This window comes from Tympanuchus pallidicinctus, unplaced genomic scaffold (assembly GCF_026119805.1).
Source record: "Tympanuchus pallidicinctus isolate F22 unplaced genomic scaffold, pur_lepc_1.0 scaffold4, whole genome shotgun sequence".
Classification (NCBI taxonomy): Eukaryota; Metazoa; Chordata; class Aves; order Galliformes; family Phasianidae; genus Tympanuchus; species Tympanuchus pallidicinctus.
The window spans coordinates 40,014,307-40,036,912 of record NW_026294758.1 but is presented as its reverse complement, the minus strand read 5'-3'; the positions used below and the strand labels follow the sequence as shown (position 1 = coordinate 40,036,912).

At 37.5% G+C, this 22,606-nt stretch overlaps 1 protein-coding gene across 3 annotated transcripts in view; it reads left to right on the top strand.

Moving 5' to 3' along the window:
- PIP5K1B (phosphatidylinositol-4-phosphate 5-kinase type 1 beta) overlaps window positions 1–22,606 on the top strand; it is a 100,979-nt gene that overhangs the window by 67,240 nt on the left and 11,133 nt on the right. For all 3 annotated transcript variants that reach the window (XM_052700668.1, XM_052700669.1, XM_052700667.1), the window contains exons 8-13: window positions 6,885–7,096; window positions 8,444–8,527; window positions 8,627–8,675; window positions 9,186–9,270; window positions 12,711–12,866; window positions 13,560–13,704. In XM_052700668.1, coding sequence (XP_052556628.1) covers window positions 6,885–7,096; window positions 8,444–8,527; window positions 8,627–8,675; window positions 9,186–9,270; window positions 12,711–12,866; window positions 13,560–13,704 — 731 coding nt within the window. The remainder of the gene's footprint in view (window positions 1–6,884; window positions 7,097–8,443; window positions 8,528–8,626; window positions 8,676–9,185; window positions 9,271–12,710; window positions 12,867–13,559; window positions 13,705–22,606) is intronic.

The following is a 22,606-nucleotide window of genomic DNA, read 5'->3' as shown; positions in this document are numbered from 1 at the left end:
TAATTGTTCATTGCCTGTTTTGCAAGATGGAAAATGTGGGTAGATTTTTTTTTGCACATGAATAGTACTTTTTGTTTAATTAAACAAAACTCTGCAATGTCTTGTGCTTGATTTGTAAAACTGGGTGACCTAACGTTCAGCTGCATATTCAGCATTAGACATTTATCTAACGTCATGCATTGTTCTTTTTGTAGCCTCTTGCATTGAGCATTTCCTGAGCTCCTTCCATGTGTGATAATGCAGAATGCATCAGCATTCTGGACACCCTTTTGTGCACCCTCCTCTACTTGTTGAAGGTTACTTACCCAGGCAAAGCTTGGAGGGTAACCTGTTAAGCAGAGTATAAAAACAGAATCTAATAAAGGGAACACAATTGAAAAATAAAAACAGGAATTGATAGTCTACTTGTTGTTATGAAGGAGGACTCTCCCTGCTTTGTTAGAAACGGTTGGTAAACTCGTGGCATGTGTTACTGGAGAGCTCTGTGGAACATCAGAGCCAGTAAGCAACATTTTTTATTCTCGCTTTTTTAATATTAACATCCCCATTGGTAAGTGCTCCTGGAGCCATATCACTAAGCAAGAAGCCTGGCTGACCTTTCTGCTGGCAATAGAGAATGTGATGAGGAACTGCCTTATCGGTGCCTACTGTCACAGGCACACCCAGCTCAGCAGCAAATGGCATTTTCCTTGGTCAGCCTTTTGGTGCAATTTTAGCTGTAGAAACTCTTCTTGCTGCCCTTGTCACCTACTGAACACCTCACCTCTAGCAGACTGTTAGTTTCACTGATAATGAATGTAGTCTCTACTTGCACAGGGCGTGTGTCTGAGTTCCTTTTTTGATTGTGTTCTATACCCAGCTCTGGTGTTCCACACTTGTCAAGGTGGTAGGAACTGAAAGCTTTATTCACACACTTTTATTCAGACACTTTTTATTCACACACTTTTTTTGTGCTTTTTGCATCCTAGCTAAATGAAAAATTGTAATATTACAGTGGTCAGAAGGATGTAATATTCTTGAGTTCATGGTACAGGACAATAAATACAGTTGGAAGTTTGAACTAGCTTTCAAATTCCAGACTGTCATGGAGATTTAGTAAAGCTATCATATTCTTGTGAGCAGGCACTATTGTAGTGACTGGGAGTTGGGATGGAATGCAGCAGTATGGTGCTACTGATGCATGTTCTACTAGCTGGACCTTCACTTAAAATGTTTTCTGTGAAGCCTTACTCATCTCAAGTTTCTAAAGCCAACATGCCTGTTTTTTATATAATGGTAAACTCTGAGAGTATCGAAAGACAGGTGTTTGAATCACTGCTACTTAAACTGTATTTTATTTGTTAGTTTATTATTTGTTAGTTATGCTCATTACTGTGTCAAACTGTAGGCTACTAAAAACAAGGTGAATTCTCCAATTTTCAAGTAAAATTCAATTATGACAAATATGAAGAGAAACTGTTCTACTCAGGATGAGACAAAGATGTAAAAGCTTTAAGCAAATACTAAGTAAAACCAAAATCAGTGAAGACGGTTAAAAATGCATTTTCAATGTTGTTTGATTTTGTTTTGTTAAAGATACACAGAATTGAACTCCACCTCAAACTTACCTCTGTGTTTTCTTATATACATTTAATCACACAGGAATTCTGTATAGAGGAATACTTGTGCATAGATTAAGGATAAGTTATGTCACTAACTGAAGTTTTAGGCACAAGTAACATGACCATGTCAGTTTGTGAAAGAAAGGCTAGAAGTGAATTAACTATAGTATTTTATTGTACATAGGTGCTACCAAATCAAAGTAAGCTAGGCATCTATTATTGTGTGCTTGATCTTTACTGAAGCTCTTTAGTAATTCATAAGTGCAAGCTACCTGTTTTCTGGGTAGAAAGCATAGAAGATACCAAGCATGTTCTCGGGTACCAGGAATTAAGTCCAAACACATGAGAAAGGTTGCTTTTTGAATTTCATATATTAAAAAATCAAGAGTTTTACAGGTAAGTGTTGATCAAAAGGAAGAAAAAAGATCCTTTTTAAAATGGACAGTGTCATGATTATTCAGAGATAGTTTTCTACAAGCTCATCTAGATACCTAACAAAGTGCATTAGCATAACTTTAGATGAAAAACATGAATTTCAGCAGAATAGATAGTCATGGATTTTTTTCTTTTAAATCTTTGCTTCACATATGTGCTTGCACATATGCAGTATGCCCTTGAATGTTAACTAGTCATATACAGGAATTTTGACTGTCCTATTAAATACAGCTTGGTGATGTTTTTTTTCCTACCTGCTGCTGAATCCAAGAGAAAACAAAAAAAGGCTAATTAAAGGTGTATGTCAGTGCAGTAATTAGCTATATGGAAGAAATTCTTTGAAGCAGTCTTTTTTTGCTCTTTACCTTGCTGTTAGTGTCTGCTCAGTAAGATGCTTATCTGTAGATGCTGTGATAACTTCTTTTTGCCAGTAAGAATGCAGCTCCCAGTATTTCTCCCTCCTCTTGCTTTATATACACTTTCCAGTGTATATAAATACTGGTGACAGAAAAACTATCTATGAAAATTGAAAAGCACTTACTTATCCTGAGGTTAAAATTCTGCAGGGAAATTGCAAAGATATGATATTCTGAAAATTAACATAAGATTTATTCTACATCTACTTAAAAAGAGGGGATGAAGAAAACAAAGAATGTTTATAAGAGCACTAGTGATCTTCATTACTTCAGAATGGTTTTTGTTTTCCTAGTGAAGCATATTAAGAAGCCCGCCTAGAAGTTCAGAATTTAGTCTTCTCAGTGACTTTAGTGGGCCTGTCACTTAAATTACACAGACTAATAGACAAATCAGTTCACTCCAAGACCAAGGCTTTTTGTCTTGCATTAAATGATTAGTTTTTCAACAGAAAGATGGTTTATTTAAGTTTTCAATTGAAGTGTTTATGGCTTAAGAATAGGCAAAGTATGCCTGGAGATGCTGTGTGGCTTATGATTTCACAGGGGATACGTCTTCCAAATTCTGGAAAAATAACCTTTTTCTCAGAAAACACAGCAATAAATAAAGCTCAGATTCAAGTAATCTTTCATTCTTCGCCCCTTTCCTTAAGGTGTTTTACTGCAATTGAGGAAACCAAAAACATTCCTGGCAGTTGATATGAAGATTGATGCAGTGATCCCTCTTTGGAGGAGTACTTTATTTCTTCCTTGTGTTTTTTTTTTTCATTAAAAAAAGAAATCAGGAGAGTAAGTAGGTGTTCCATAGGAGTATTGTGACTATTACTTTGCTAATATCTCTGAAAAATTTGTGAACTCCGTTTCTCATTGCTGGTCAGAGTAGGACTTCAAGTCCTACTCAAGTCAAGTTTATTGTTTTGTTATTCCTTCCCAATGCCTAGCATTTTTCAAGATTTTAGGACAAAATGCATTACTGCTAAGATTTTAAAGTAGAATTGCAAACCAAATGATTGAGTTTGGCTTTCTTTATTGGGAGATTTCCCTTCTCATAATTTTAAATGGAAACTAACCCTACCTATTCTGAAGCTGCACTTCAACAAAACTACTTCTTTTGAGTTTAATGCAACATCACTTGTCAGTAGGCATTGGACATTTGCACACTTGTTTCTCAGAGTGCATATTTTTGTGAAACAGACTTCTGTATTTTTTTATTTCTTTAAAAAAAAAAAAAAGAAAGAAAGAAAATAGTTCTCATTATTTTGGAATGTGATCATTGATTAGCTGTTAAATTCATTTTATTTCTATCATACTAGTTCTTATGCCCCTTTTCTGAAACTCTTACAGCACAGGAAAAGCCTGATTTTGTGGTTAACCTTACAAGTTTATGAAAAAACTTACAAAGTTATCTTTTTCTATGTAGTATTTTCTTTGATTCTGTGAAAATTGCAGAAGCTTTTGTGGTTAGCAGCGTGAACAGAGATTTTGCCGTCAGTTCATACCTTGGGCTGTATGTGGTATAAAAATGAAATTACATAGCAGGAATACGTGCTTTGTTGTTAGTCACTGGCTGAGCTTGTTCACTGTGACCTTGTCTGAGATGACTCATGGAACACTTCAACATCTGATTAACTTAGAAAAATCTGATTCAAGGAGTTATTTTTCCTTGTTCAGAAGCAATGTATTCTGAGTTGCAGCTTGACTGGGCTATTATATAGTATTAAGGCAAGGTAGTGCTTAAGGCTGGAATGCTGAGAGGCTTACCAGCTGGAGGCTGCTGGTAAGCACTGCTTACAAACAAGTGCACGACAAGAACATTCATCTGTCATTAACAAACACAAGAATGTTCTTGCACAAGTTTCCCAGTAGCGTTCTATTAGCAGGGCACATCTCAGAGTGGTTACATGAATAATGATTGGGCTTCTGACTTTTCCTTCACAAGGAGCTTGTTTCTGAGAGTTAATTTCTAGCAATGCCGTCTGGCTGGCATTAGATATTTCAATGAGCTTTCTCATTTTGCTGTGAATACATGCCTTTATTGAACTGATTTCTTTTAGGGTTCTTTTTATTTTTTTGGTGCCTTTCTTTTTGTTTTTTTTTTGGGTTGTTTTTTTTTTTTGCACTAGATTAGGAACTCAGTTCAGTACCTTTATAGCAAAAACTTGATACTGCTTATGAAAAACAGGATAGCAGAATACCTTCTTGTTTTTCTGGTGTTTCTTTCCAGTAGCTTTTGGAACAAAATAGTAAGTTGTCAGAAAGATTATCTGTCCATTGTACAACAAAAGCACTGTGGGTTTAAGTGGCAATGACGAATTGATGTAGTCAGAAAGATTAATTTTATTATGTAAGGGGTCCATCCCTTTGGAATAGGGACCAGCACATGATACCATAGCTTTCCATGAGACTGTATCAAATCCTAAATGGGGGTAATGAATTAATGCTGTTAAATCATAGTGACTCTAATGTAATCTAATTAGAGAGTGAGTAAGGAATAGGTTGAAGGCAGAATTGCCAGGTATTATAAATGTAAGAAAGTGATAATGCTTTTTTGCAAACTTGACAAGCTGGTGAAATCCGGCTTTGCATAGACAGTGTTATTAGCTATTTTGTTGTGGTAATGTTATTGAGGATGAATTCTGTTTCTTGTTTTGGTATTTTTTTTTTTTTCAGCCAGCACAGAAACTAATTGATTGTGGTGGCAGGCTTCTACTGATTGCATATTTTCAGTAGCTGCATTATATATATAATAATATAATAATGTGTATGAGAAAAGCTTAGTAACTAGCAAATGGTAAGGAAAATTCTAGGATTTATTTGATGCCAAGTGTCTGGGCTTTCACATCTGTTTGTTGTGCTATTCTTGCAGTTAGTGATTATAAAACAGGAAGTTAATAGCCACCAACACACAGTGAGCAATAAGATTTCCTTATGTTGTCACATGATCAATTAAAATATGCTTTTCTTGCATCCTGAAACTTGGGTGAGTTCTGTTTTCAAAAGATGCTCTGGAGTACTAATAGCCATACCTATGTATGCATTTTTCTTGTCCCATTCATCACTGACCTGAGTGGGTGCGGGACGCTGAGCAAGTTCAAACCTACCACACTGTCTAATCTCCTTCTTTCTCTCTAGAAATTGGTATGAATCTGTGCCTTTTCACCTAGGTTACTTTGTGTTATGCTTGCGTTCTTCACCCTACGTACCAAGAGTGAAGCAAAAATTAAGCTATTGTGTCTCATGGAAACAAATACCAGAAGCAGGAAAGAATTCAGCTTCTAGTTACTTTGACAAGTATATAAGAAATATAAATGGAGTGGAAAGGAGCTTTCCTACCTCTTTGCGTATATTTGATCACTGAAGTTAAAATTATCTTTGGAGATTGGTGTTAAGTAGTAGACTACTTTTTCCGTATACAAATTCACAGAACATTAAATGCTTCCTGGAGGTTGCCATCAAATCTCATTCTGGATTTGCAATAAGTCATAGAGTTCACATGCCAACTCAGTGTTTTGCTTAAAAATATTTGTGCTTTTGGTTAGCTGCACTTAACATAAAGAGTCAACTCTTAACATAGAGAGTTTCTGCTCTTTGTTTGTCGTCACTATAAAATGATCACATTTTGTTCCCACTGAGGTAAAAAGATGTACTAGTACCTCTTAATTCAGACAAAATTACACCTTTGCATTGGGCATTGTGTGCTAAAACTTACCATAAATCATTGCTGAGGTGAATGAATGGAAGGAAAGTTAAATGGCACTGCAAATTTTCCCTTGTTGCTACTATTTCTCTCCTTCCATATAGCACTGTCATTATCAGGGGTAGTAATCCAGCCTCTTTCTACTAACATTTTTGTTACGTTGCTGTGATTACAGCTTGTTTTATTTTACGTTCACACATTGACTTGAATATATTGCCTTTTAATGGAGGTATGACAGATAGCTCACAGTGATGTCACTGACTAGAAATATATGGTACATGTGCATTAGAGAAGAAGGCTCTGAAAGAGCAGTACTAAGTGATTTTCCTGACATTGGGAAATGCTTCAGGAATACTTTTTGAGTTAAAACAGGAAGTGGAGAAGAGTACTACTTTAGCATAGGCAGGATTTCTCCTTAAAGCACCTGGAACAGGAATTAGAGTTGTGTGTAGTTCTTAAGTATATAGTGGAACTTTTAATTTATTTTTTTTTCTATGAATGTTACATATGTTTTATATGTTTCTTTTGTCAGATGTTAAGAGATAAGATAACTAGCATTTAACTTACATGGAGTAGTAAAAGATTATTTTTTAGGGCTCTTATTGTACGTTTTCCCAGTCGAGGAAAAGTGTTGCTGTGAACGCTCGTTTTTACTGTGGTTCTCAAAATGCTGCTGTGTAACACAATTTCATGTAGCCTTTCCTTGTTTCACTGCAGCCAGTTCTTCTTTGTTCATAGGTTCTAGAAAGTTTTAAGATCATGGATTACAGTCTGTTACTGGGGATACACATACTGAACAGTAACATGAGAGAAAAAGAGGGTGAATGCTCCCAGAACGCATCTGATGGGAAACGTCCTGGAGGGCAGAAAGTTCTCTATTCCACAGCCATGGAGTCCATACAGGGGCCTGGGAAGTCAGGGGACTCTGTTGTAACAGAGGCAACAAACACGTAAGTGCCATACTACGCTCTTAACGTTGACATTAAAAGTTCTCCAGACAGTGTCACATGATGTTTATTGGGAAAACATTCAAGACTCATTTGTACAGGAATTGAAAGTGTTTTGCATTTTAACTTTTTCAAAGGTTCACCATCAAGACTTGCTGGAGACTGAGAAGTAAAAATGTTGAGTAGTTGACTGATACCTTCAAACAGCTGATTGCAAATATTGTTAGTTTCATTTATAAAAGAAATGTCATGAGGCAACCGTTGTAAGAGTCCCAGATATAAACTAGTCTTAATTAAAAACAGCCTAATGAGCCATAGTTAAAAACTATTAGCACCGAAATGGATGCTTCTGTAGTGCTTACTTTTGATATTAAAGTAGTATACTCAATACGCAGGATTGTATAATCACTGCTGAAGTGCAGTCGTATTTGTGTACGCTATTTCTTGAGGTTGAGGATGGCTGCTTTTCTCTTATATTTCTGTATAACAAAAACTGCATATAGTGATACATATTCATGTATTCGTATATTCAGTTGTTCTTTCTGTTGTTTCCTTTGAAATGCATCCATTATCAATGAGGATATTATGATCACCATTCTTAATCTTTGCAGTCAGTTCTTGAGTATAATGAGGGTTTAATTGAATATTAGAAGAATTTTTCTCACAGCTTTTGAGGGAGCTGTCTGTGTAAATACAATTAACAGTATGAAAGTGTGTTTAAACCTACAGCAGATAAATGAGAGAACCGTGGTACTTTGCGTTTTAGAGTTTCCAAATGTTCTGTGGTCTAGAATATAAATTAGGCAAAAAGCTGGGTTTCATTGAGGTTTTTTGCAGTATAACTTTTACACAGGGCATGATGAATGCTGTTGTACGATTACAGAGATGTTGCACCAGCCATTTGGCAGGGGGTGTTCATTTTTGGTTTTGGTTTGTGTTGTTGGCTTTTTGTTTTTTTGTTTTTTACTTAAAGATACAGCTCATTATATAGGGCATCCAAGAAAGCTCCTGTGGTTATTAAGTATGGGAGACGAGGCATCATGTAACGGTGAAGATATTGGGTGCTACTCAGATAATGAGAAGTGCAGTATTGCTACAGAAAGCCCAGTGCAATCCTATCCACAAATCACCCCCAAATACACCTTATTTATGATACGTATGTAACAGTCTATCTGAAGTACTTTAAACTTGCCATTTCAAATCAGTTCTGTGCTAAGTGAGCTACATCTGAATTTGCATTGTGGCATCCAGCTTTGAAATTGTCTTATTTCTTTGGATTTGTAGGTGGGTTTATTTCACCTGCAAAGCAACAATCAGAGATTCTAACTGCAATTTTATTGTTTCTGTCAGAATGGGAGGTATTCCAGCTAAAAGCCATAAAGGAGAAAAGCTGCTTCTGTTTATGGGGATTATTGATATTCTGCAGTCTTACAGGTAAATGGCAATTGAACTTCTACTGAATACAGTATTTTGAAATTACTTACAAATGTGGACATTTTATAGAGCAGTTCTGACTTTTTTTTGTGTACTTAGGTTAATGAAGAAGCTGGAACATTCATGGAAAGCTCTTGTTTATGATGGGGTAAATGCTTTTGGTTTTGGTTTATTTTTTTATTAAAAGTAATGGAACTTTGTTTTCTGTTAAACAGGAAAAAGAGAACTCTGGTATATTTGTAGTCTACCATCACCTTATCACCTAAACTGTTTCTGAAATCTTTTAGGTTGCTCTTAATACGTGCTCTGATTTTTTGTTGTCCTTTCAAAAAGCAGGTAAAGTGATCTTGCCTTTGTGACTTACAGAGGAGTAGCCATTAGCAAGACATTAAAAAACTCATGTTCTGAAAATTATCATTTTCAAATTCTGCGGAGATTTTGCAGAACATAGCTATTTAAGTTTGAATTTGTAATTTCATAAATGTAAACTTTTACCTAGAGCTATCTTTCCTTAAAGGAAATAATTGCTTGGGCTTTGTTGTTTTCAGTAGACCAGAAAAATGTGGTACTGTTTACTTGATGTGTTGAACTTTTATCTCGACAGTATAATTTTGATTTTTTATAGAAAATGTGACTAAGACCTTTTCCAATTTTGCAGGATACAGTTTCAGTTCACAGACCAAGTTTTTATGCTGATAGATTTTTAAAGTTTATGAATACAAGAGTTTTCAAGAAAGTTCAAGGTAAGAGAATAGTTGAGTTTGCTCTTCTAGGCATTTTCATAATCATTATTTTGTAACACTTCTGTCCTTGTAATACAAGAATCCTTTCTACAAGATCATATACCACTTATGCTAGCAGAACTCGAGTTTTTTCATCAGAGATAGTGGGATTGTACCCTGGTAGTAGAATTACGTATTTGCTATGTGTGGTTTGTTTGTTTTTTTTTTTGCTGTATCTATATTTTTTGCTGGACGTCTGAAGATAAGATAGGTTTCTGTATATTGACATTGATAGAAAGATAAATTTTGAGCTAATTATGAGTCTTGTCCTGCTTCTGTTCATAGCAGTACCCTCAGTGCTTTGTTTAATGTGAATAAGTAAAGACTGATGAAATATCCTCTTCAACATGTTTGAATGTAGGCAATCTTCCCTTTGATATGGATTTCTTATGTGCTTTGTCAAAAAGAAATGGAAAGTTGGGTTTAACTAAGTCTTTCATCTTTATTTCTTGTTTCTACTTTTTGCCTCCATTTCCCCTTTCCTTAACACTTTTATTCATTCTAAAGGGCAAGATGCATACTGTTAATAGGTATTTACAAGAGAGAGAAAATGCCAATAGAAACCATCACAGCAGAGGATTATCACTACCAAGAGTTATCCAAAGATTTCAGTTTTAATATTTCAGCAATAATTTAACTTATTACTATTGTAACTTCTCAGAAATAAATTGAATTATTAATGTAATTTAAAGAAGACCATGTAACTGTAGACTTTAAGTGTTAGAGAAGGGAGAAAGTGACCTTAAGCAGACTCTGAGTGACAACAAACCAGAGAAGTAAATGATAGGTACTTTGTGAAATTTCTAAATAAGAAGACTGAAAAGAGAAAGCTGAGAGCTGATAAACTAAAGGATAGATGATGTACTTTAAGGAGAGTGAGGAAGTGTTTAGAGGAGCAAAAAAAAACATTTAAATTAATTGTAATTAGTGATTCTTCATGTGCAAGCTATGTTGTGACAAGTATTCAGGAAAATAAACTTTTGGGGAGTGTTATAAATACTCATGAAAGGATGGATAATTCTTTTGTGAATATGTCGTGCTACTGAAAGGAGTTTCAGTCTGAAGCCTCAGTTTTAGGGGAAGCTGTTCTGGTTATCAGAGCAATGAGGGTTTTTTTAGTTTTGTTTTGTTTTTTCAACAATCATGGCAGCTTATATAAAACCTTTAGTATGTAAGACATACAGATTGATTGGTTGCATCCTTACTAACTTCTGTTTCACTGTGAAATTATTTTTGAAGTCTGTGGAGATGATGAAATTGCAAGTTGTTGTTTTTTCTGTTCTATTTGGTAAAAAACTGCATGCTTCTGACACTTACCCTTTAAGAAACAGTGTTCTGTGAGTTTGGGATTTTTTTTTTAAAGCACAGTTCTTCACAAATAAATTTAAATCAACTGTGTGGCTAGAACGGTGTAGTTGATAAAGAAGCATATATTCTAGAATGAGTCCTGGTTAGCAGAATGCAGTATAGCAGTTAGCTATCTTGTTTAGCTGTGTTCATTGGAGGTGGAAGTTAGTTTGTGGAATAGATACTTTGTTCAAATGCTACGGGATTAATGTTGAACCTATGGCATTGTGTCAAACTGATGGAGGATATTTTGTAAATACCTTTGTGATTAGTGTTAGTCTGGTCTCTTTTAATGTTGTCCTTAATTATCTGAAAGAAGAAGAATGAAGCCTATACAGAGAAAGATAGGAAGGAAATTGAAATGAAGGATAGAAAAATTAAATTTAAGCGTAAGGAGGGTGGCTGCAAATTCTTATACAAACAACTTAAGGTGCTACACACTAAAACCTTTGGAAGAGATAAATAACACAACTTAAAATTATCACTTTATGGCACAACATTGTGATTAATATAAAAACAAGACAGCAAGGAAATATCGTAAAATAAAAAAAAAAGAAAAAAAAGAATTAAAGATCAGTTCAGATGAAAGGAATGTTCCTCCTGAGATTGAGATCTCTTTAACTATGGAATAATTTTGCTAGGGAGCTAAGTTTTATGAGACACTACTCAAAGGCTTTATTATCTGGAACCTTTCCAGCATACACATTCCCTGTGCATTTGAGTATTTTCAGTTCTTTCTGGTTTTGACTGCTGGATTTATCTCAGTGCAGGATGGGAGCCTTTCTGTATTTGAAAACTATGGTACAACTAAGGGACATGATGCCTTATTTTCTTGATGATTTTAATTTGTCTGTCTCACTTATTCAGGCTATTAACTTCTTTCAGTATTCCGCTGTTACTGATCTGCATACAAGGCTATTAATCTACTTTTGTATGGGTTAGTTGTTAAAATACATTATCATTTTTTCATTTAAAAAAAAAAAGTAGGAATGTATCTGTCTTTGGGAACCATCGCTTTTCAACTTCAAGCAAGACATTTCAGTTTAAGCTCTTAAGCCCTGTTCTGAATATGTGCTTTTCCCTTAGTGCACAGAATAAGCCTCCATAAATAACTGTGGAGATGTAGTAAGAAGGTTCATCATTGGTCGGAGACTAGCACAGCAGCTGTTTTGTTTTCTATTTTTTCTCAGCAATATCCTGGAGCCATGCTTCCGGTTCCATTCTTCCAAGTGTTTGTCAATCCACAGCCAAGTGGCTTTGATGCTCTTAACTTGAATTCTGTGATAGAGTACACTATAAATTATCCCAGTGCATCCGACATCACCTTTCTGTTTATGCATGAGAGTCAGCAGCTGGCAATTAAAAAGCACTCACTGAACTAGCTGGCATTCTTCTGAAGGAGAACTATGAACAGAGATCACGATTCGATTGTAGTAACAATGATGAGATCTAGTGTTTCACTCAAAGTGCTGTTCTGCCCCACTAAGAATTACTGGCATTTTCTGAGTATATAAGCCATCAACATTTTGGAAGTGTTTATTTTATTTTTAAAAAGTTTAGGTTTCACACATACCACTGAAGAAATTCTGTAATAGCACATACATTAATATATATGAACGATTCATAGCTCAAAGAAATGGTTCTAACTTCTCAGAAGGTGCCAAAACTTTTCAATTTTCCTGTCTGGTTTTCTTCTGCATCAGTCTGCCTCTGAATACACTTACGTAGGATGCTGTCTGATACATAGGAAACTTCTAACAGTGATACAAAGCTTGGTTGACTAATTTGTCTTTTTGTTCCATGATCAGTAGGAAACTCCAGAAAGCAAATAAATAAAAGTACTTTGCTCAGAGATAAGTAACCGACCACTGCCTGTGGGTTTAGTGCTAAGGTATTTGATAAGTGATTTCTCTATCTGGATGTATACAGTCTACAGTCTGATCTGTACCAAAAAACTCTAGCTTTATAGGTGACTTACCTTTCTGTATGCTGTTAAAGATGTGCAGGACATTGAAGTGACTTAATTCATCACCTTTTTTCATTTGGTAACACAGCTTTAAGGTCTTCACCTTCCAAGAAACGATGCAATTCCATCACAGCCCTAAAGGCAACATCACAAGAAATAGTGTGTGCCGTCAGCCAGGAGTGGAAGGATGAAACGCAAAGCATTATTACTGAAGGACAAAGCTACTCCAGCCTTGATGAGGAAGGTAATACCTTTCAGCTCAACAGTCTGAACCATATTTTTAAAAGAATTTTGTAAAAGCGTGAACTAGAAGGTCTGGAGTCTGGCTAGTCTTCAGAACTTGAGGTTTGGTTACTCTTGGATACTGCATGGAAAAAGTAGTTTATATATCAAGGTTTTATGACCTTAGTTTTCTTCTTGTTTGCAGGAGATCCTAAAACAATTTGTCCAATAGTTAGCAGATTAAGGCCAGAGCCAGTGCTATTCTTTTGTCTGATTTCTAAATAAATATGTCACATTGTTTTCAAGCTCAATTTGTTTGCCCCAGAGTCTTTTTGAAGAGACAGAATCTGCTCCTGTTAGAGGTCATTTCCAGCCCGATACAAAGGAGAAATGACTACTTAATCCTGTCTGAAAAGAAGGCTCACACAGTGTGAGAGCGGTCCTGGCTCTTAGAAGAATTCATCATATATTCATACTGCTGTTTAATATTTGTCCCTCCAGTTGCTTTGTATTCTGATGAATGTACTGACTAGCAGTTGAAATTTGCCTTGTAAAGACTGTGGGTATGGGCGCATCACAATATCATCTATTCAAACATGTGTAGAAGCTTGGAGAACCTAGTGAGAGTACCAGATAACCCCATATACTTGCACAAAGGCTTCTGGATTCAATCTGAAATGGAAGTTAACCTTGTTCTTTATTTTTGTATATTCAGTACTGGGTTCACGCCGCCGGCCGGATTTAGTACCAAGCACTCCATCTCTGTTTGAAGCAGCTTCTCTGGCAACCACAATTTCTTCTTCTTCCTTGAATGTAGATGAACGTTATCAACGTGATCAGCCTATGCTTTATTCCAGCAGGTAAATTTATTTTAGCTTTTTTTTTTCATTCTATTCTGTATTTAGAAGAGGACTCCCCACTGTTCTGGTAAAACTATGGCAACATGTTCAATGGGAGGAGGCTCTGCAAAATTAAAATCAGAGTGAGAGATTTTTTGTGTAGACCAGTATTGACCATTACCACTGAAGCAGAACTGCTGTAATCCTATTGGATTTGTTAAGTATTTTGCAATGGGGTCAAAAAGTAAAAAGCATAAACTCAGCGTCAGTGTTACAGTATGCTTTGAATGTTACAGTTTTCTTTGAATTTTTTTTATCATTTTCCAAAACCAAACTAGGCATTGAAAACTTGCTTAGGCTTTAGTCTGTTCCACAACCCAAACTATACTAAGATATACAGAATTTAGAATACTTGTTGTAACTTGGCTGCAAAAAAAAGAAACTGCTTTGAAGATGATCTTTATTCTGGATGTTCAGTGCTGAATGGTGTGCTTTGAGCTCTTCAGAAGTAACCATTTGCTGAATTTCCTTGAATGTTGAACCAGGGAGTGTGTCAAGAGCGCTTATCCAATTTTAATCTAGTTTTGTGCACCTGAACACTACCAAGATATGTCAGAATGTTATGATACAACAGAAATGTTACCAGTAATGGAACCTTACCCATCATTACCTTATGAAATCAGAAGAGGACTGTAGTGTTTGCATTTAGTTCTGTTTTATCAGTACAAAATGACATGCTCTTTATCAGGACAAACCTTGCATCAGTATTCATAGATGTGTCTCTCTCCATGTCTTGTGTCAAACAGGGGACCTTGCCCTATAGGCAGATCTTACCACTCCAATCTCACATCCTTCTTGATCCACCTTAACTTCTCAGCCAAGTTTGCTAGTGCTGAAATCTTTTTAGCCAAGTTTCCTAGTGATAATTTTTTCTCTGAGCCAAGTTCTAATTGATGTCACAATCTGAATACAATTAACAAGGATTAGCTTCTATGTCAGAGCAAATTGCTTTCTTTTACAAATTGAGAAAGCTGCTATATATGCTGAATATTAAACTCATTTCAAGATCATCAACTGGGTACCTTCTGCACCAGTGCAGGGTGATCCTTTTTTCATGGCACTAAATAATATGTAGTTTTGCTCTGAAAATGCCTCCTATTTGTTTCCATGGAAACTAACAGATACGAAGAGTACAATAACACTATTTGATGGAGCAAATCCTCAGCTACAAAACACCATCATTTTAAGCATAGTCACCATCATTAGCTCTGCATGTTCACCAGTGATGAACAAGAGCCTGCATGGCTGTACAGAGCATGGCTTTTCCGCATAGCTGTGGCCGCTGCTGAAATACACCACCCACTGCTTCATTCAGCGTGCTTACATCCACTGCTTGATCTCTTGCCAGTGTTCAGCATGTGTTGGTGAGTGGCACGGTGCTGCACGTTTGTTTCATCTGCACTCCCATGTCAGATGCCATTGTGTCAGAGTGCCCCTCTGCTGCCTTGCGTCACACAGCAACAACATGTAGTAGTGGAATAGTGGCGGGAAGGTTCAGCCTCTACTGCCATACCAACTCTGACATTGTAAGCCAACATAATAAAATGGAAGCATTACTTTCAGAGCAGCTCTTATGAATGCAGCTGAAACTTACGTTTTTATGGCACACTGGAGACATTTCTGTGCTACCGTGAAAAAAGCTGATAGGGAAATAAAAACACCAAATAATCATGCCATAATGATGTCTTGAGGCTTAGGTGCCTTAAATTTTTCTCACTGGAGCTCTGCTTTTGAATAACCCTGCACTTTGCCAATTGTCTCTGGTAACATAAAACCCACAGCAGTCTTTGAAACAAAGCCTAAATGAATTATTTGTTTACAAACATGAGCCTGCTTTCAGTTTTTAAGTACGCAATTGACTATGAAATTCTACTCTAAATTATTGAGTAGAATTAGCTTGGCTTTTTTTTTTTTTTTGGTGCTGTTTTCCATCCCCTTTTAAAGTGTCCTAGCACAAAGTAATGAGTACAAGAATTTCCTCTTAACCACTCAGCAGTTTCTGTTTTATGATATTGAAAGGAAATAATCCCATAATACCAGTACAGTATATGCATAGGTCCATAATTCCTAGTAGTGCTAATGAGCAGTGTCTGTCAACACAGTGAGAGGACAGGTGCTGTTGTTTGCCTCACTGAAAAAGAGAGTACCTTGAATACCTTGAGGCACACATTCACATTTTTAACCTTGGTGTTTGTTTTTTTTTTAATTACCTGTTTGTATCAATCATGAATGTCATCATTTTCTGAGGAGAGGGCTCATTACGTTCAGTTCTTGGAGTTCCTGAGCATCTGTGATATAAGGAATTGCTGCCAGTGTGGCTAACAAGAGGTGATTTGCTGAGCTGGAGCTGGCTTCTGAGACTTCATCAGCTGAGGAGAGTTTATCTAATCCTGATTTGGCATGGATTAGAACTAGTGTAATTGGTAGATAATATGGAGAAGTGTTTGGGGACTAGTTACTATGGAAAAAAGAGGAACTGAGCAGCAGTCATAGAAATACTGCTTATTCTGAATGTTTGTCTAGGCTGCTCACTGCTTAATTTTCACCAAAGTATTCCTTGGTCCTTGAGGAATTAGGGAGACTTTAGGTGTTACCATGGCAGTATGAAGGAATGGCAACAGGATAAGCGTGGAGGGGAACATGGCTGCTTTTTTCAGTGCGGAAGGAACTTCATCCACGAATGATGTGGTATTCAGCAAGTGTAGGCTTTTTTTGTCAAAAGGCAGCTGGATTCTGTTCTATGAAGCTGTTTCTTAGTTAAGAGGTTCTATTGTTAGCAAGATCAAGTATTCATTTAGTAAAGTAACAGAAGTAACAATATTTTACTTCTGTTTAAATTGACAAAGATTTTCTGTTCTTGTTTTCTGACAGAAAGTATGTTTAGTTCAATCAAAAACCCAAATAAAGGCCACAAAGTAGTAAGGGATACTTCACCTCTCTGTCTTACAGCTTTGCCAAGGACCTGGCTGATAGGAAGGGGAACTGCTGAATAAATCTGACTCATTTTAGCCTAGGATCTATGTGAAATGTGATCTTGTTTTTCTTCTTCTTAATGTATTCTGTACCTATCAGTATCTGTATCTTACTATCTTATACACGTCATACCACATGCATATAAAATGGCCTTCTCTTTCCTCTTCTTAATGGAGGAAATGGCCCACTAGAGATGAGCGTGGAGGAATGATGTCCGGAATGGGGGCAAAGCAAGGGGTTCAGCTGAAGTGTATCTGTACCATTGCACACAGTATAGGCAACGAACAGGAGAAGCTGGAAGCCATCAGGTGACAGGTAAACCATGACTTAATTGCCATTACCAAAATGTGGTGCGACCACTCCTATAATTGGAGTGCTGCAATGGATGGCTACAAGCTGTTCAGAAAGGACAGGCAAGGTAAGAGGGGCGGTGGTGTACTTCTCTGTGATAGTGTTTCAGTGTTTTTGAGCTCAGGACTGGGAATTACAAGGTAGAATGTCTAGGGGTAAGGATCAGGGGGAGGGCCAACAAGGCTGATGTCCTGTTGGGGTCTGTTATAGACTGCCTAGGCAGAATGAAGAGGTAGTTGAAGTGGTCTGTGGGCACCTGGCAGAAGTTATGCAATCACCAGCCCTTGTTCTCATGGGGGACTTCAACTTCCCTGACATATACTGGAATTACAAGACAGTGCAGCAGAAGCAGTCTGAGAGGTTTCTGCAGATAACCTACCAAGGGATGTGCACTGCTAGACCTGCTGTTCACAAACAGAGAAGGACTAGTGGGAGATGTGGAGACTGGGAGCTGTCTTGGACAGAGTGATTGTGAAATGGTAGAGTTCTCAATTCTTAGTGAAGTCAGGAGGGGTGCCAACAAAACTGCTCCTTGGACTTCTGGGGGGTGGAGACTGAACTGTTCCGGACCCTGGCAGGGAAGATCCCTTGGGATTCAGTCCTCAAGAGTAGAGGCATCTGGGAAGGCTGTATGCTCTTCGAGAAGGATGTCTTAAAGACGCAGGAGCAGACTGTCGCCCTGTGCTGCAAGATGAACTGGCAGGGAGGAAGACATGCATGGATGAACGCAGTATGTTTTCTGAGGCTACAGGAGAAAAAGGGGGAGGCAACTTGGGGGGTGGAGGGGAGAACAAAGAAGCATTAGGATGTGCAGGGGAAAATCAGGATGGCAGAAGCCCAGGGTGAGCTCATCTTAGCCACTGGTTACGTCTGTCTTTAAAAGTCAGACCAATTATCATAGAGGTATTCTACCCCCTGACCTGGAAGTCTGGGATAAGAAGCAGAATAAACCAGGTGGAAGCAGTTAGAAAGCTACTGCTCCACTTGGACTGCCACAAGTCCTTGGAACAGATGGGATCCAGCCAAGCACACTGTGGGAGATGGTGGAGATGACAGCTGAACTATTTTCCATCATTATAAGTGTTCCTGGTCAGCCAGAGAGGTCCCAGGGGATTGCAGGCTCGCCAGCGTGATTCCCATCTACAAGAAGGGTTATAAGGAGGATCTGGGGAACTACAGTCTTGTCAACCTGACTTTGGTGCTAGGGAAGGTTATGGAGCAGATCGCCTTGAGGGAGATCATACAGCACGTGTAGGACATCCAGGGAGTCTGGCACAACCAGTGTGGGTTCATGAAAGGCATGTCCTACTTGATAGAGTTACCTGCCTGATGGATGAGGGAAAGGCTGTTGAGATAGTCTACCTAGACTTCAGCAAAGCCTTTGATACTTGTCTTCCAAAGTATTCTCCCAGAGAAGATGGCAGTCTGTGGCTTGGACATGTGTAGCCTTTGCTGGGTAAAGAACTGTCTGGATGACTGGATGGTAGTGAATGGAGTTAATTTCTGCTAGAGACCAGTCGTGAATGATGTTCCCCAGTAGTCAGTAGTGGGGCCTGTCCTGTTCATTATCCTTATTGGTGGCCTGGATGGGGGCATTGAGTGCACCTTTTTTAAGTTTGTAGATAACACTGTCAAAACCTGCATAAAGGATTCAGAGGAGAGAGTGGGAGCCTGCTTAAAAATCCCAAGTTCTGTGAAATTAGCAGCTCCCTCTACAAACAGGTTTAAAAGAAAAAGTGGGATCATTTTTTCTTCTCTTTACAGAAGCAAGATAGCAGTGCTCAGAGTTTACAAACATCCCAGAACATTGGCAGTCCTCCTGGAGTTTCAAGGTCAAGTTTTCAGTGAGCACCTGTGAAACAGAAACTTTCCCAATGAAGCTCTCTGAGAGTAGAGAGAGATTTGCTCTAAACAGCTAAAAGGCAGCTTCTGCCTGCATTCTCCACCAAGAATGTCAATGATTTACGGGCTGGTTCGGCCCAGTTCCGTCACCAGCGGGGTGGACGGATTTTGCAAAATCCTCACCTCTGGAAAAAGGGAACAGGGGACCCCAAAATAATTAAAAACAGCAGCAAAGATCTGAGGAGAAACAAACTAATTTACTAAATACAGTATTGGATTGCAAAATAACACACCATAATAGAATATGATCAGAATTGAAGATAATAAATCAAATACAGTGAGAATGTGCCAAAGGTGGATAGGCCTCACCATAACACTGACGTGAGCTGCACAGTCCAGCTGAGCAGCAGGGAGACGGGAGGAGAGCTGAAGAAAAAGAGCGGATGGAAAAGAGCGCATCAAGTACCTTGCCAGCAGTTCTATCTCCTCTCTGGGACTGCAGAGTCCCCAGGGGAATGTAGTTCTTCTCTTCTGGGCAGGTACCATAACTTGAGCATTAACAGTTAAACTCCCAGAAAGATGAATGGTTGGACTTGGATGATCTTGGAGGTCTTTTCCAACCTTGGTGATTCTATGACTCTGTATTTAAATTTCAGTGAACAATTTTTCATGTTTTCTTTGCATTTCTGTTTTTTTGGTGCAGACCACTTGAATTTTGGAGGTCTTCAAAGGATTGTTTTCTCTTACACGTTTAAAACTTCCTGAAACTTCCCAGCTTGAACTGACATGTCCATGACCTAATATTTTATCAAACAATCCTTTTAAAGACAGCTTAGGAAATAAAAGCAGCTTTCTATCTTTTCAGTGGAAGGATTTTATAGGTATTTTCTTGCTATAGGAAAAATATGCCTTGTGTGAGTCTTGTTTTCTTATGGGCAAACTCTTGTACGTTGTATTTAAATGTTCTGTTTGTGTGCCCACTGCCTTTAGATTCTGAAGCTTAGGCAAATTTGCCTGAATTTGATTAAAAGAGGTGCATGCTAGATGAATGTAAATGAACAGCTAAGTGGAGAAAGAAGACTTCAGTGCTTAAATGCTAGAAACAGATGCACTGAAATGGTAGGGAAATCCATGTGAAAAAGAAAGGAAACTTGACTGTCATTGAAACAACGTGTAATACAAGGCTTAAAGAAAAAAAGGCTTTCCTGGTTCTTTGATGGGATTTCTTCTGCTTTTTGTGTGCTTTTTGTTTTTGTTTTGTTTTTAAATTAAGAACCGAGATATAAAGTAGGCTGCTTTAGGAAGATGAGAGCAGCAGCACAGTTGAGCACAGTCATGGGTGATCATTACTGAGTGGGAGAAAATAACTGTAGAAATAAGTTTTTGCTTGGCTTTTCATTCCCTTTTCCATGTACAAATTAACGAGAACTCTGCATCACTGAAATTGTTCAATACCTCTGTTCCACTCTAATGTATTCTTTTTAATAAACTGTGTATGTAGGGTCTTATTCTCTTCTAATGCTTCCTCACCTCCAGATTCTCTCTGAATGCTCTGCAGGAATTCTGCCTTCAAACTGAATGATCATCATTCAGTTTGAATGATGCTACAATGATGCTGTTGCAGAAAATTGAACTTTAAGGACTGCTTATAGCAAATGTGTTGCACTAAGAGATTATATACTTAAATACGTATTTTACATGCATACCTTCTTCCATACATACATACTTAACATACGTATTTTTTACCCCTATGCATAAGTCTCATGTGCATATCAGATTCAGCTCAGTCATTTAATTTGAGAAAAGACTAGTTTGGAAATCTCACTAATGTGCTGGTAGAAGCTGTACTTTGTAATATCTGCAGAGCTTGGTATGCATCAGTTTTGTTTTTTTCTTCTCTTTGGTATAGGATTGCTACTGTAGTAGTCAATAACATATAGATAAAAAGGATAAAAAGCCATCATGCCTAGAAATATTCTGGGGTACTTAATGGAGTTAAAAAAATTTTCCTGCTTATCCATTACATTCTGCTGGAACAGCAGTTCTGTGACAAGTTTAATAAAAGAAGAAACATAGCAGAAAAGTAAATTAAAATATACCACTTTAAAAGGCAGAACCTGCTACCTGCATTCCTGGAGAAGCATCAAAAAACACTGTTAGAGAAAAGATTAAAATGTATTTAATCTTACAGTCTGTTATTTTCTTTGCTCTTCCGGTGCCAGCACATACAATACTGTTGTCTAAGCACACAGAATTCTCCCCCTCTCCAGTGGTGTCAAAAGTTAGTATTTGGATTTATCGGAGGTGTTTTATGAAGTGTTTGTGGAAACAGAAGAGAGAATCTATCTTGAGCAGTAAATGCTTGCTCTGGACATGTAAAAACAAACAAACAAACAAACAAACAAAAAAAGTTTCTCACTTGAAATGCAAAGTAAAGTAAATCTGGATGATGTTCAAGTTTTGCTAATTATGCCTTTATTAAGGCATGTCTCAATTTTAATGACATTGGCATCATATTATACCTAGTATAATGATCTCTGTCTTGTGGTCCTTATAGTCTTGAGAAAAATTAAACTGAAATCAGATTTTTCTGGCAACTAGCAGGAATATTTCCTTAATGAAAGTTTGTAAGACAGCCTTTTGTAAAGCTAGTATTTTGTAAAGTGTCTTTCCCTGGAGGGGATCAGTGCTGACTTAAAAAGCAGAAGTCAGTGTGTGTTACAATGGAACTAGAACCAGACAAAAGTAAAGAACTAGCCTTGTGAACACAAGTTCATCCGTCTATTTTGAGCAAGTGATATAGTATGGTGCTTTGTAATTGCCTTGAGTAACTCTTTGATTTCATCTGTTCTGTACTCCAATCTTATATGTACGCATGCAGAAGGCACACCATTTCAGTGGAGAACGAGCCTATGTGATTTCATAAATGAGCATATTTCCTGTTTAAGAAGTTAGTCCTTTAGAGCATCTTTAGAAAGATGTTATACTACTTCAGCTGCAAATATCTACAAGGTATTAGTCATATTTAATAATTATCAGAGAGCAATACATATAGTATTTGCATCGTACCTGTTTATTTTTTGCTCAAAAGAGCAGTCTGTGTCTTTAAAAAGTGCTGGTGAATAACAAGAGCTGTCACCTGTGTTTTCCTTAATTCCTCTAGTGTCAATCATAAGCTTACACATGCCCACGCAGTGCCACTGAAGGACCCTTCTTTTGGTAAAAGCATTCACGAGGTGGTTCCTCCAATTCAGAAAAGTTAAATCCTCCTGAAAAGCGGAAGTTCTGTTTGCAGCAGGCCTGTGGTAGGTAGTGGTAGATCTGCGATTCTGTTGGTACTTGTGACGTTACCTGACCGAACCATCAAATGATTGGGATTAGCAATTTTCAGGTAATAGGTATTAGCAAAACACGTCTCACTAGAACATCACTAGCACACCTTTGTGCTGATTTTTTTTTTTTTTAAATCTTGCTGTTTTAAGTATAAAAACAGTACCACATATCTGACCACAGTGAAACTTCCGATGTCTTCCCTTGGGACTTACTGCCTACCACATAGTAAGTCAGTACGCAAAGGTACTATAGACTTCATCAACATCACTTTAAATGCTGAGTTCTCACATTTGTGTTTCCTTATTTAAGGAGGCCCCTTTAGGCTAGATGAGCGAAGTGACTGCATTTGACTTTGCAATTAGAA